The sequence below is a fragment of the Sander lucioperca genome, chromosome 15, assembly GCF_008315115.2.
Source record: "Sander lucioperca isolate FBNREF2018 chromosome 15, SLUC_FBN_1.2, whole genome shotgun sequence".
NCBI lineage: Eukaryota > Metazoa > Chordata > Actinopteri > Perciformes > Percidae > Sander > Sander lucioperca.
This window is the reverse complement of record NC_050187.1, coordinates 30,990,666-31,006,975: the sequence shown is the minus strand read 5'-3', so window position 1 is coordinate 31,006,975 and position 16,310 is coordinate 30,990,666. Positions and strand designations below refer to the sequence as shown.

The 16,310-nt window shown below is 39.2% G+C and overlaps 1 protein-coding gene across 6 annotated transcripts in view; it reads right to left on the bottom strand.

The window, feature by feature from the left end:
- The window catches only part of nckap1 (NCK-associated protein 1), a 50,518-nt gene that overhangs the window by 32,172 nt on the left and 2,036 nt on the right, over nt 1-16,310 (bottom strand). Inside the window, exons 2-6 of one of the 6 annotated variants that reach the window (XM_035992073.1) lie at nt 10,257-10,274; nt 7,782-7,802; nt 4,188-4,298; nt 499-591; nt 330-386 (exon numbers count right to left, since the gene is read on the bottom strand). In XM_035992073.1, coding sequence (XP_035847966.1) covers nt 330-386; nt 499-591; nt 4,188-4,298; nt 7,782-7,802; nt 10,257-10,274 — 300 coding nt within the window. The remainder of the gene's footprint in view (nt 1-329; nt 387-498; nt 592-4,187; nt 4,299-7,781; nt 7,803-10,256; nt 10,275-16,310) is intronic. The other 5 variants (XM_035992074.1, XM_031315903.2, XM_035992075.1 and 2 more) reach the window with 5 other exon arrangements.

The window sequence follows — 16,310 nt, the reverse complement described above, 5'->3', positions numbered from 1 at the left end:
ATGATATTAAATATTTTCTTGTAATTTAATAAATAGTCCTTATGAAATAATCACATGGTAAGACCTATGTTTGTATACTTCTGTGTGAATTAAAGACTTGACAAATGAAAAGTACTGAGAATGTTCTAATTTAGCTAAGAACTTTTGTGCAAAATGAATAGTCAAGTGAAATAATAGAGAAAAATACAAGCAAGCATACTTCTTTTCTTCTAGTTATTATCTTTGTAGAGGTAGAATGTATGGCAGAGCTGTTGTATTAGATTGCATTAAATATCACGGATAGTAAGTGATAAAGTGGCCACACTGGGTGTTTGGGTTTTTGCACTTACAATGTCAAAGAAGACCTGGCAGGCGTCGATGGTGTTCAGCAGCTCACACACATGGTCCTGTTGATAGAGGAGTCAATATATGAATACCTTCATTAGAATCGCCATCATATAATCCTTCACAGTGTACTGTTAAGTGTGTGTGGGTGTGTGTGCATGTGTGTTTTCCTACCTTGAATTCCATGACATCTACGAAGGTAAAGTAGTAGAGAGCCAGGTTCTTCAGAATCTCTGACTTTTCCTTCTGCAGCTGAGCCAGCTGTTGCTGTAAACACGGCAGCGTACACAAAGTTACATATTTACATATACATATTTACATATACATATGACATTTATATATATATATATATATATATATATATATATATATATATATATATATATATATATATATATATATATATATATATATATATATATACACACATACATACAGTGCTGCTCATAACTATTCATACCCATGGTCAAGTTGACTAAAAAGAGGAATAAAAAAAAATCATCTTTTGGAAATTGATCTTAATGCCTAAATTAGGAAAAATCCGACCTTTTAAGGACACCAATTTTTTGTGAATTAATAATGTATTATAAATAAATAAATGTTCTTCCTTAAAATACAGTGGCCATAATTATATATACCCCTATGTTAAATTCCCATAGAGGAAGGCAGATTTTTATTTTTAAAGGCCAGTTATTTCATGGATCCAGGATACTATGCATCCTGATAAAGTTCCCTTGGCCTTTGGAATTAAAATAGCCCCACATCATCACATCCCCTTCACCATACCTAGAGATTGGCAAGGTTTTATTTCAGTTAGCCTAATAGCTGGTTTGATTTGCAGTGATATGGATCTTATCTCAGTTAGCTATTAGGCTAACTGAAATAAAACCATGCCAATCAATAAAAATTTATTTATTTACAATACATTATTCATTCACAAAACAAATTGGTGTCCTTAAAAGGTTTTTAGCATGGGTATGAATAGTTATGAGTCAGCACTGTGTATATATATATATATATATATATATATATATATATATATATATATCAGTAAAACCTGTTTACTTTGTGGCAATAAAGAGTATCTGTTATCAATAATTGTATCTCTCATATATGGCTTTTTGTATCTTATGTACCTTAACAAGTTGTTTCTCTGTGCTTTAAGGCTGAGCTGACAAATCACTCTCACAATCAGCCCACTGACCGTGCTGTTCCCGGTTACATTTATAACTTAATATCCAAATAAATGAGTAGTTTAGGTTATCAAATTTACCGACTCAAAGCTTTTTTTTTCCTCATATAAGCTCAGGTCGGTTCCTGGAAATAATTTTCTTCCACATTACACTTTCTGAAAACTGGAGTGAAAATAGTCTGCATATCTGTTTTTCTAACCTAACCTATCTCTTCTCTTTTCTTGCACTAATACAAACAGAGAGACACACAGATAACTGGATACAAAGAGAAAAAGACCCCGTTTTAAAAAGGCAAATGTATATGAAGTCATTTTACTTTGGCAGAGCATTTCCTTTCATTTGGATATGTGTTGGGACACACTGATGCAGTGACATTATTCAGTTATGTTTCATTAAAATATATTTCTTCTCGTTTGTTCAATTACATATTTTTTTGTTTGGAAACAGAATAAAAGTCAGGAGTGCGTAGACTTTTGTTGCTTGTGTTTCAAGTTCAACGTCCCGGCTGCAAAGAACGCACAAGAGAATTAAAATGTTTGACCAAAGTAAAAATCGGACTATCAAAGCAAAGCCAAGACGGTCTATCTATGATTGCGTTTTCTAGAAGTCAGATTTAAAAGACAGAAGTGAGATGGAAGACGAAGCACCAAAAGACAAAACCTTCTTCTGTGCTTGTTCAAAACTTGATAATAAACTCAGCTTGAAAAGATTGTCACATCAATCTTTTAAACAAGCTGGAATATATACAGAAGTGTAAAAAGCAATGTTTTTAGCTAGTAACATGACAGAAAGGACTGAAGCATACTGTATGTACATTTAGTTTAAACTCAGACCCAGCGCTGTGTGTTTCAGGTCAGAACTGGAACTGTAACCAGTGAAACTGCACAAGATAAAAATGGAAAAGTGTGAAGAATGTGTGACACTGCTGCTGCACCAAGGAGTTAAAACCTTCGTTACTTGACCCAAAGTCAAGCAAATAAACCATTTGGAGCAATCATTTTTAAGTCATTTTTAGAACGGTAATTAGAGGGTATTCTGCCTGTTCTCCCTAATTTTTAATAACAAATTAGTATATCTGTTCAATAACACTCCTTAGTGCAGGCAGTCAGCCAGTCACTTAAACAGCCAGCCAGTCGGTCATCGAGCCTTCTAACCAACTAGCAGTCAGTCGGCAAACCAGGTAGTTAACCGGCCTCACAGTCACTCGGTGGATGGAGGATAGAAAGTAAAAATGCTGCCAGCAGAGAGCAACGCAAAAACACACTCCAAAATAGCGTTACAAAATAGGTAAAAAAAAAAAAAAAAAAAAAGTACATTGTTACAAAACTTAGGTAGGTGAACTAAAATATAAAAAGTTACAGAAACTTAGATACAAAAACTTACCAAAAAGCACAAGTCCGGAATAAGCCAAGTTTAGCATGCAAAACACAAACGAACACAGAAACAAAGCAGAAAACAACGTAAGAGACAATTTTTGCACAGTTATACCGAATAAAGCAGTTAGCTAGACACACAAACATTCACACTCACTCACTCTCACTCTCACACACACACACACACACAAACACTCTCTCACACAGACACACAAACACGCTCTCTTTCTCACACACACACACAGAGCTGTTGGCTAAATGACAGTTTGACATAAACACATAGGCCAGCAGAAGCTACATGTTAAGCTAACACGTGAAGCTAAAAGAAACATTTGATGAGCAACGACTCGTTTTGTTCACACGACATACCTGAACACACACACACACACACACACTTAATGTAGATTGCACTTGCTATGTAAAATCACATTATAGAGTCTTGTTAAAGAAATGTGTACAAGCATGACAATGCGTGACAGGGATATCAAACAGTCGGCCAATTTACATTTCTGTTGAATTTGTCAAGAGAAGAACTGATTTCAATTTTCATAATGAATTCATTCTTTACAAATTACAAGAGAAATTTTGATCCGTCTTTAAAAAAAAAAAAAAAAGTAAATTCCGTATTTCAGGAGGTCAGACATTAATGCATCACTCAGGTTAACTTGTGTTGGGGGTTTGTGATCATTTGTGACATTTAACAGAGTACACGAATAATCACTCAAATAATAATGTGATTCATCATTGAAATAATTTGTAGCCGCTGTGATTTGTACATTTGTCACTGCCAAATGATATACTGTAACTATTACACATCGTATCTTGTTAACTAAATGACATTTTTTTTGACAAATGCTTGAGCCATTTCATTGTAGGTTCATCGACAAGAATTTTAAATCTCAAAATAAATACAGCACCAGTCAAAAGTTTGGACACGCTTTTTCATTCGGGAAAGCGTGTCCAAACTTTTGACACTACTAGTACTGTACATAACATACCTGAGCTTTCAATGACTATTGTAGAATTAAATTAAAATAATATTCATGTAGATCAGTAGCTTTTCCTATACTTTTTCCAGATCTGCTCAGCTATATCTAGAGTAGCTGAAGAACCCAGGTTCAAATGTGAAAGCTTTCCATGTACTACCAGGTAGGTGCAGAAAAATAAACATTCAATCAACATTCAACGTTTTAAGAAGGTGCAGTTAACACACTCAAAGCTAAATCAATCATACAGGTGAACGGACACCGCTTCCTCTTCATAGCATACAAACACACCGCAGATATGTAGTACTTACGTTATTATTCCGTGTTTCCACAGCCGGGAACTTCCTGACAATAAATTTAACTGCAGACTCCAAGTTCTTATCAACAAGGTAGGAGGGCTTAGCCTTGGGATCGCCACATGCCTGGAGAGGAGAGGAGGAGAAGAGGTGAGGAGAAACAAAACATAAACTAGAGTAAGTACACAGCAGCTACTGAAACACCTAGGTTCTTTATTTAAGCATTTATGACAGATATCATTACTATTTATCTAACATTTGCTTTCCTCGTGGCCAGGCATGTTAGATGTGTGGTCATCGCCAGGGAAACATTTAGTGCTCACGGTGAAAACTGGTTTATCCCGGCCCAGGATGTGACAAGGGGATCAGGTGGATGAAATATTGACACCACTGACATAAGTTTTTTCCGGACCAAAACATGAAAACAAAACGCACACAAACTTGATTGCAAGTGACCTGTGCAGTCTAATTTGCCATCAAGATGCACGTCAACAAGGAGATTACAGAGTGTTGAACAATCAACAGGGTAGACTTCCACTTGGCTGAATTAAGTTTGTGGTTTTCATGTTTGGATAAACCAGCTTCGACTGCTGTAACAGACTGAGCTTGACTTGATCAGTGGTTCTCAACTGCTGCGCTGTGGAGAGACATCAGAGAGCCGAGCCTAGATACTAAAATGTTCATTTCAAATACAATTAGGCCTGTAACAATTATAACCTAATTGTCTGTCTCTTTTTTTTTTTTTCATAATCATGGTTTGTTTAACCGCGATTAATTGCTACCATTAGCTAAGGTCTTAAGGCGGATGACTGGTAACTGTTGATTTTGCTTAGATATGCCAAATTGTTACCCTGGAAATCCAGAGTTCTTGTGAGAGCACAATTTGAATTTGCTCAGCGAGTCACTCTGGCATTGAGTAATGATGCTCATTAACTATGCCCTTGTAGCCGAGCTGCACCAATCACATCTGTGTATCTGATATAGGCGGGCCAGAGGCGAGCTAAACAGATGACGACAGTTTGATCTACCAGTTAGCTCTGCTGGTAGCTAAGCGTATGGGGCTCTGGATACGTCACCCCGTGTATTGTTGTGATTGGTCGTAGTCTTATCCAATTGCGTGCAGTGAGATTTTCAAATGCAGGCTTGGTGCCGCCCCTCGAGTTGGGCCATTTTCATTACTCAATGCCAGTTCCTTAATCGTTCGGATTTGGGTCTGGATATAAGCGATTATTGGTTGGACTATATCTCTTTTGGCATATAGTTGTTGGCACTTGACCCTATACACATTCATAGCAACAAAAATGACAAGGGGGGATACAGATATCAGTTTTCTGATAATAAAAAGGCATTGTTTACTTCATAGGCTGTGTATTTGTGTTATTACATTATCTGGGTCACAACAGTAATTTAACTAATTGTAAAGCAAAATTTGGAATTGTTACAGCTCTAAATACAAATATACTCTTTCTACATATTGTATTTGCTGGCCCTTAACACAATCAGCTCAAGTCTGGAGTAAAACAGTTTAAGCATCTAATAATTTAGCCTTGTCTTAATCATCCAGAGACGTCGCACTAAATGCTTGCTCTTGGGGGAATTACTGGAATTGTTGGGTCTTTGTAAATTATAGAGTGTAGCCTAGACCTACTCTATCTGTAAAGAGTCTTGAAATAACTATTGTTATGATTTGATCCTATAAATAAAATAAAATTGAATCTTAAATCATTCAGAGACGTCGGCTTTGCCAACCATCAGAAGTTATGCTTTGGCAAAATGTTATCCACAGCACAGGGAGGATGAGAACCACTGAGACCCAGGTAATGAGAGGGTTTCCGTTTCAAACTGAAGTGTCTCTGAGCGATCACTGGTTAGTACCACTGCATGACGGGCAGAGTGATGGACGGGTAAAATGAAGAAGGGGTTGAATGAAAAAGAAGAGGAAAAAAAGAGGAAAAGAAAGGGAACAAGGGAGAACTTAAGTAAAGGGGGCACACAGAGAAATGACTCAAGAGAAAGAGACAGAGAAGTGGTCAGAGAGAGAGACCTATTTTAATTATTTCACTACACCTGCAGAGCTGCCTTTTTCTTCTTATTTATATTGTTACCTACTATCTAAGTGGGTATCTGCCTGACTTTACTGACGCTGGCAGGAAGCAACAGTGCTCATGCATTATGGGTGGTGTTATAGTGGATGGTGAGGAAGACGTGGTCCATGCATGTGCCATAAACGGAGTGAATGTCTGAAGTGTGTTGGCTGCCAACACAGAGGAACAATCCTAGAAGAGGTCAGTGCCTTTGACCGTCCTGACGATTCAGTTCCTCGTGGTTTAAGGTTTAAGTCTGTTTAAGTAAGTGGAAGCACACATTTAGAAAAGCCATTAAAAAGTAACATGGAGTTACCGAAATGAAATCGACAACACAAAACGCGATGCTATAAATGTAATGTTTCTACCCGCGACAACACATCACAGCTGATGAACCGACAAGGCTTAAAACAGTACCACAACCATGAGCCTGGATTTCAATTTGCATGGCGCTGAAACATCTCCAGCATCAGCCAGTACAAAATAAAACCACAAAACAGCAACACATGCTAGTTCACACAAGCACGGAAGGTAAATGACAACAGCGGGCTTTTGTTGACGTGTGGCAGTTGATATTTTCGCATTGTGGTCCCAAAGTGCAATACACTGCACTGTTGACAATGGGTGTGGTCCGTGAAACAGACTTGGAAACCAGAGACCAGTGCAAAAATTGCCTTTCTGCCATTGAGGATTTAAAGTTTCATCACCCTTTACATTTACAGATTAGCTACGACTACTACATAATCACAGGAGAGCCACTATTGTGGATGTTGCTGCTTTAACTGCCAGTTTAAGAGGAAAACAGTGATCAGCATCTGCTGCTACTTTGCATCTGCTATAATTCAACATGGGATGCAAAATGGTGCAGGTGTAAAATAGGATTAATTCACTGGAAAAAAAACTATCCTGACAACTGGTAGCCTACCCTGTGAGCAAAATCAAATACACAATATCAATATATGTCATGCTAGCTACCTAGCCAAAACCCAGTTTAGCTTGTCTGTTTGGTCCATTAGCTGAAGCTAGGCTATGCTCTAAAACACTAGAAACAAGCAGGCTGAGCTCTTGTAGAGCTGGGTCTTAAACACAGCCACTACTGCGGGGTCTCGCACACAAAACACTTAGGGGGGGTTTGACACAGTAAAACATACAACACCAACATGATTTCAATACCCATCAATGACAGACTGGACCTCGAGTCTCAGCTTGTTTCCTTGCGCCCACTTCTCTCACACCTGACCACATTTCCAATTTCCAACCATGTTCATAGTCACCGTCATCGTGCGTTTACTTCTCACGCACCTAAACAGATTTTCTTTGGCCGGTGGGTGTCGAGCAGACGGAATTTTAACCGTGTAAAATGAGAAGCAAGGAATCAAGATGTGACTGTTAAATCCATGCAATTGCAAAAGCACAAGCCTTGCGGTTGTGTTGCTAAAACAGTGATTCTTCTGATGACAGCACACCACTAGTTGCACCCTACACAGCAGACTAGTCTCTACATTGGCCACGAAAATGTAATTACCCTTTGACTCACGCCGGGGAACTGCAGAGTAAAAAACACTGTTCGGTTATTACATAACATTGGTATGCTGACTATAAGGACTGTACAAGTGTTTTCCATGTTTAGCCCAAATTTAAAACTTGTTGTTGCTGTTTTGGTCCAAAGGCTCTGCAACAGCTCTCCTTTAGACATTAAGGTGTAGTTCATTAACAGTGTAAACTTTTTAAATTAGAGTCTGAAATCCTTATTTTACAGACAGGCCTGCACTGAGGATGTGTGCACCTTACACTCTCTTTGTTAATTTGTGATGCTTGCCTTAGAAAGGTACTCTATAAATAAACTTAACTGATTTATTTACTTACTTGTTGATGCGTTCAAATGATTGTAGGAAGTCCCAACATCCAAGACTTGTAGGTAAGCTACCAACAGCAACCTTTCCATAATGAAACTATCAAAATCACATTGTTCTAATAATCATCTGGTTGGATTTTCTGACTATACAGTTTGTGGATGTGATGCTGCACAGCAGCTGACTCTTGCATGTTAGATATCAGAAATCCCCACAACAACTTGAAAGCAACAAAAAAAAGAATGGTTTTCATCACTGTCTGCTCTCTGAACTGCATTACAGGCGACAGTGATGAAGAGATAATGGCAATTACCAACACATTCAATGTAAACGCCTATGCTTTGGAGAATGGTTGGCAGTAATGTACAGTAAGTTATACATGAGTTGTAATAAATGGGCTAAAACATGCAAAACCTTGTTTTTATTACACTAGCATGTTCTAGAGACCTAGTTTACTTTTGTAGATATAACCACACCATTGCAGCGTCTCACTAGTTGATTAAGCTTCAACTAGTCTCATCTACTAATAATTACTTCACTTTCAGAAGTAAAAAGGGACAGTTGCTTAGCATCACAGAACAAAAGCATTAAGATTTATTGATATTGGTATTTACATGGCGTGGCATCGTCCATTAGTGCTGGTGGCGGCTAGTGCAATAAGCTAGCTGGCTGGGTTTTGGGTGGGGTGGGGGCTAATGGAAGAATGGATGGAAGGAGGGGCGCAGTGAATGAAGGGACAGGGCATGGGAATAAGCTGAGAATCAGTAGTGGTCAGGGAGGAGTAAGGGAGCTGTTGCCTGGATACCCGAACAGACCTTAGTCTCACCTCCACCGTCGTGTCTCCACTCCGCGAGGCAATTAACATCTGAGCTTCTCAAAGGGTCCCCACATTGAAACATATGGCAGGGGACCCTGGACTAGATAGCACTGGGCCCGGGGAAACCTACGTCTGAAAACTAATTACGGCCACTAATTACTGGATGAAATATTCAAACGCCCCATGGCACCTTTTTAGTGATCCTTCAGAGTCTCTGTAAACCACGCAAAATCTACTTGTCCTCGCTGAGATGAATTAGTTTTTGTCTGTCTTTCATCACAGTTTGAGCTCTCTCATTTTTCACAAAGAGTGATTAACTGCTACAAAAAAGCAGAAAGAAAGAGCTCCAAAGAATGGATGGTTTCATGTGATTAGTAACAGAACCACTAGAGAACCACTGCTACTCACTAAGAGCTGGCTGACTGCCTGGACTGCCGGCTGGCAAGAGACTCACTTTCACTCATTGCAATTGTCAGCATTAGTGTACTTGGAAACCAAGTCACAGAAATCGTTTAAGGCTTAAAAGAAGAGCTTGATGGCATGATGGAAATTCAAGTGCAAAATCGAATGCCAATTCAGTTCATTTATGAAGTAGACTTTCTTTACAATTAGTCATCGGAGTGGTTAAGTGGTGGTTAGTCGTTGGCTAATAATAAACTGCAGAAAATATAGTTCAGATAAACAATATTTAACCTACATCAGTACCAATGTATAACTTTTCTAAAATCCATCAAGATATACATTTTGAATACATACTTTCCATTCCATTTCTGATCATCAAATTGAAAATGGAACTATCACTACCATGTCTAGGCGCTGATTCACACTGCAGCCACTCTTTCTAAAATATATGCACTTATTTTGTCAGGTACTGTTGATCAAATTGGCACATTTAAATGCCATATTCATAAGTGAAAACTTAACTACTTGTAATTGTTTTACGTTTCTGGTATTCACCCAAAAAAAGCTAGTTTTGGCTATTGCATTGCAGACTAGTAAACTGGGCAGCTAACATATCTGAACTACAAGTTAAAAATCTCTCTTTTCTCAATTAAAGCATGGAAAACAATGTGCATGTGAGTGCTGAATCATAAGAAATGAATAACACACTGAATTTCCATTGCGGGCTGGTCAGACTGACAGTGAATGGAGCCCATCCTTGCTCTCAGCATTACAGATTCAAACATGAAGAGGAGTGAGGCACAAAGGAAAAGGACCAACAGATCAGTACAGGTAGCCAGGAGGAGGGGGAGGAGGAGGAAGAGGAAGGCGTTGAGGAAAGGTGAAGGGGGTGGGGTTTCATCAGTGGAAGGTGATAAACTTTGCAAACCTTCCAAACTTGTCCTTGCTGCATAGGAGAGGGGGGAAGCATTGGAACGGAGAGAAGAAGAGAAGAAATCAAAACAAAGAGCCCACCCAGACAACCTGCTGGATCACTGGTCTACACATTCACTCACTCACTCACTCACACACACACACACACACACACACACACACACACACACACACACGCACGCAGGGATACACACGCAGGTCTTTAAACAGCTGCTCTCATACAGGTTTTTTCTGCATATCTGAGAGTTCAGTTAAGGATAGCCATTTTGGCATTTGTTTTTAACACAACACATACAAAAACAACACATGCAGCGCTGACATGTGATCATATTAACACTTGTTTTAACGCACGCTGTCTTCAAAGTAACACAAGGTGTAGTATCCCAGTACCCACGCACTCATTGAAAATAACCCATCCATGTTAAGAGTGTGTTGGGAAGCTGAGATAATATGGCTGACACTCTGGCTGTCTTATACAGAAACTGTGTGAAGACAAAGTTTGGCCCTTGCAGTTTCCCTGGCTGCAATATTTGCTCCACATTTATGCTCCATGGCTGTTGCTTAGTAACTGACAATGCAGTGTTCCCGCATTGCTGAAGCGCAGGGCGCTTCATTGCTGGCGATGCTCTGATGCATGTTTGAATTGAACATGTCATAGTTATAGAAACATCTAGCGACATGAGTCACTTATTTTTACTGTGCTGCAGATTAGATTCAATAGACTTTATTGATCCCAAATTGGGAAATTCCAGTGCTACAACAGCTTAATATAAAGACACATAGCACACATACAGAATATACAAGACATAATAATAATAGGATAGAAACTGTATTAACTATAACTGTATTCCAGAAGGACTGTGATGGCACTTTTAGAGGAATTTGGATACAACAGTCGGCCAAAGAGTAAAATTTAATTGTTGTACAGAAATGCCAAACTAGGTTTGAGTAATTTAAAAACAGTTTCTCCATTTCATTTTTGTCCACCAGAGAACAATCAAGTACTTTTTTTAAAGGATCCGTTCCGTTAGTTTATTTTAAAAACTAAAAAAACAAAGTAGGCCTACTATTGGCCAATACAGCGCCATCAGATTACCCGATATCAGTATCAACCTAAAAACAAAAACAGTATTTAGTGGGCTAATTCTAATGTCCGTCAACTGGAAATGAACCAATACGATCCAATCCACCGCATCGGACAGTGACCTTACTTGGTGGATGGCGTACTGGCCATATGTGACCGATCTACATCAAATACAGCTTCTTTATTAATTCAGTGTTTCCACTAGGGCTGGGCGATATGGCAAAAAATATGATCACGATCATTTTTTCCATATTGATCAATATCGATATTTATCACGATATATAATTTGATAATGCAGCAAGTTTGAAGAGTATCCTGATAATGACTGAAGCCTGAAGAAACCAGAGGGGTCATTAGTTAAACTTTAGAATATAGTTTATTTACATGAAAAATAAAATAACATAATGTAACACTGAACTGTGCAAACATGGCTTGGTTTAGAACATATTGTGTGATAAAAGAATATATTGAATAACACCTAAATGTAAACATTTAACTTTGCAAACATGCTTTATCTGCCTTAACAAAACAGTACAAATAATGTCAATAAAACTAAAAGCTGTGACTACTATCACATTCACTTTTTCATAGGGGGCAATGGTCGCAAAAGACGACACGATTGTTGTTTTTCAGCCCCGCTAGTGCTGCTAACAGCAGAAGAACCACTAGGACGTTGGACAAAACGTTAACATGGACCCGCATTTTCAAACTCTTGCTGTGTTCACTGGGATGGTACCTTTTCAACTGACAGAAAAGATTGGTTGTGTTTCCCGTCTTGGTCGACACCGACCGGTGGCATCTTTTGCAGACCGTGTTAATCTGCGCTTCGTCGCTTTTGAGATATCCAAACCACTTCCATATAATTGACGTCCTGTTACCTTTTTTGTCAACAATTTCCTCAGCTTTGGATGATGACGCAAGTTCACTTTCACCGTCGCTTTCGTGCCCGTGCCTCTCGGTTCCACTCATTTCTTCACCGCCGGTAGCTCAAACAATGCTCTGCGTAGGAAATGGGAGTATACTTTGACGGGCAAGCCAAAAACTTCTTCTTCTATTGACGTTTTTTGGCGGTTGGCAAACAACTTTTGGTGTGCATTACCGCCACCTTCTGAAATGGAATGGCGTATATTTCTGCTGTGTGATAGGCCGTTAGATCTATCCAAATCGAGTAAAATATGTCCAAGTTAATCATCGTTAACGACCTGAATTTTATTGCGATCCCATATCGAGATCGTTTTATCGCCCAGCCCTAGTTTCCACTATCTGTTTTTGGGCAACAGCAATCTCTGCTACACAACACTGGCTTATTTATTATTATATAGCATGTATCAGATGGGTACTAAGTGTTTAGGTATAAAATCGCCATCAGGGGAGAAGAAAAATACTATTGGTGCAATCCTTTTTTTTTTTTCCTTCATCATATCGTCACATTGTTTACAGTTGGGCTGTAAACCTTGGTGTCAAAGCCACAGCCCCCTATGGGTGATTACAACCCATGGTGAGGCAGTTAAAGCAATCCAATTGTTTTCTAGGAATAACATAGTTATTCAAGTCAAATAAAATTGTAAGTTCTGGTTCACATGATGTAGTGCTTCAGATCAAACTTTGGTTTGATCATTTCTTTTCCTTGTTACTGAAAAAGTGACGTTGGCCACTTCTGTGGCTTTGGATAACGACCAGGTTGTTGCCAGTTAAAATGTCGATGATTCTAATGAAGCGTTAAAGGAACACCCCGACTTATTGGGACTTTGTCTTATTCACCGTATCCCCCAGAGTTAGATAAGTCCATACATACCCTTCTCATCTCCGTGCGTGTCGTAACTCTGTCTGACGCCCCCACTGCTAGCCTAGCTTAGCACAGATCCTGGAGGTAACTGGTTCCAACTAGCCTACTGCTCCCAATAAGTGACAAAATAACGCCAACATTTTCCTATTTACATGCTGTGATTTGTAGAGTCACAGCGTGTACAAATAACAAGGTCACATGAGACACAGCCATCTTCTAACCGTATATAAACTGGGAACTATATTCTCAGAAAGGCGAAGCACTGCTACTTGGGCGGAGTGATATGCTTGCAGCACCTGAGAAGCCCCGTGGTGAGGAGCAGAGAGTTCGCCTTGGTTACCTCCAGGATCTGTGCTAAGCTAGGCTAGCGGTGGGTGCGTCAAACAGAGTTACGACACGCACGGAGATGAGAAGGGTATGTATGGACTTATCTAACTCTGCGGGATATGCTGAATAAGCTAAAGTCCCAATAAGTCGGCGTGCTCCTTTAACTTAAAATGCATGATTAACTGCACATTGTTGATCGGCCCGTTTTCTTATCTGTTGAGTTTCTTCTTCGGAAGCAGAAGAAAAGGAGGAACAAGAACAGTTAAGGAAAACAAGACAGCGAGACAAAAATGGGCGAGTTATTAACAATCCAGTCATATTTTACCCACAAAAGGTCTTCTGAACGCAATTTGTCAGATTCGGAATAATTACACATTTGACCCCTTTCTGTCTGGGATGAATGCACAGGCCACTCCAACTGAGTTTTGCCTCTTCAAATCAAATCGAATAAATACAAATATTAAATGTGCCAACAGTCTGATACAATTTAGTTTGAACTGCACTTTTCCCAGGGGAACATGCCATTCAGACCTTGAGAAATGGATGGAGGTCTTGGGCAATTTGCCCTTAACAGCTCATAAAATGCCCTTGAAATTAAGAATGAGGGGTAAAAATGCCCCTAGCGATTAAGGGTGCTCTTCATTAAATGTCAACCTGTAATTCTTTTTCCCAGTGGGTAATTACTCATGTGTGGCTGCAGCTACTGTCCCCTCGGAGCCACCATAGGTACGCCTGTTGCCAGGCTACCCTTTCCAGTGTATTCTGGCCAACAAAAAGAGAGAGAGAGATTTTGTTGATCAGAAAACAGCTGCTGTAAATGAGCAGCATGAAGCAGTAGGAAATGTTGGCACCACGCAGCCAGTAGAAGAAGAAAGTCCTGATCTCACACACACCACTGCATCACTGAAAAACAAAACTATCAGTATTGTAGAGACTGAGCTGGTCGGACATAGAGAGAGGGAAAAGGCCATGTCCTCTTCAAAAACACCTGCTGAGTGTGTCCAGCAAAAGGAATGAAATCTTTGTTAGGCTATATTAACTGACTGGTAATTCACCCTATACGCAAGCCAAATACAATTATTATAGCTAAGATCAAATGTATTTGAAATTCTAAAATTCACTTCAAAACTGTATCAGATGGGATTTTGTCATTCACTTAAAAATGGTACTTTTGAAATCATTGAAAACTGACAAAACTAAGCAAAAGTCCAGCTTAGCAGGGCCTTTACACCAAACTGCTTTATAATTTACAGGGGTTCTCGTGTTGTGGGTCCATTCTGTTGATCCAGCTACAGTAGATTGTGTTGCTGGTAGATGAAGAGCATTTAGCCTAGCTGCTAAAAAGATTTCACTGTGTGTTAAGTTTACTCCTTGCACACAGGGGCAGTTTTTGTTTTACTGTAGTCTTGATGCATTTGAAAACGTATATTTTTAACTAACTGCACACTAGCTTAGCAGACTATGGGGATTACAGGGGGTGTAAGCAAGGTTAAAGGAACACGCCGACTTATTGGGACTTTAGCTTATTCACCGTAACCCCCAGACTAAGACAAGTCCATACATACCCTTCTCGTGTCCGTGCGTGTTGTAACTCTGTCTGACGGTTCCACCGGTAGCTGTAGGCTAGTTGGAACCAGTTACCTGCAGGATCTGTGCTAGGCTAAGCTACCGGTGGAACCGTCAGACAGAGTTACAACACGCATGGACACGAGAAGGGTATGTATGGACTTGTCTTACTCTGGGGGTTACGGTGAATAAGCTAAAGTCCCAATAAGTTGACGTGTTCCTTTAAGGAAAATAAATACCCTGTAAGCGCTGTGTGCAAGACAAAATATGATGTTAGAAGGTCCACTGGCAAAAAGATAAGCACAGCAAACAAAAACCTGAATGCCACTCAGCCAAGATTATTTGAGGGGACTGTTACAGAAACTTTTAGGAAAAGATTGTAAGGTTTCCTGCAGCTAGTCAATGGTGTGCGTAATGAGTTAATATGTTTAAAAATGGAAACGAACATTGCTGTGATTTCAGATGATAATATTACCATTAGTGAGCATGAATTGCTCTCTCCCAAAGGTAGAAACAAGACAACCAAGTCTGTCACCTGTGTTTTCATCAAGAAACATAATTAAGTTACTCCACTGATGATAAATAAGAGACAACCTTGGGGGAATTTCTGTTGGAATTTCAGAAATAAAAAGATTAAACTTGTCTACAAATTGCTACTGAGGGGGACAGAATCCGCCCACTGATTGTATCACAGATTACTGTCCCGGTTCTTTCATTTCTACTTTTGGGATGCAGTTGTTATTGGATGCTAATATCACAAGGTAAAAAAAAAAACACATTAAAAAAAAACAACACATGAACAGCATTTCATGGTGGATGTTTTCGGAAGCCTTATGGTGAGGCAGATCAGGATAGATATGAAGATGATGGGACAGACAGAAAGAAAAAGGAAGGAAGGAGGAAGGAAGGAAAGGAAGGGCGTACTAAGAAGAGTAATCGGCAGCAAAAATCTCAGTGATTGTGTCTGACGGCTCATACTGTCTTCTAACTTCCATAGTGAATAAAAACAGATTTGTTCACCATGTAAAGTAAAAATTAAAACATTTTACTATGGTGTTTTCTGCTGATACAAGTTATCTCACATTTGAGTTGAGAATCAAATTATCTGGTGATAAATAAACCAACATCATTTTCACACTACATACTTTGGAAATAACTGCTGAACAGTATAAGACCACTCAAATGGCAATAAATAGGAAACAGTATAGGCTTTCAGACAGTTTAACTTCTACTCTAAACTAAAACTTTGTTAAGATATGACTGACCTCTTTCTCTCTCTCCGTCTT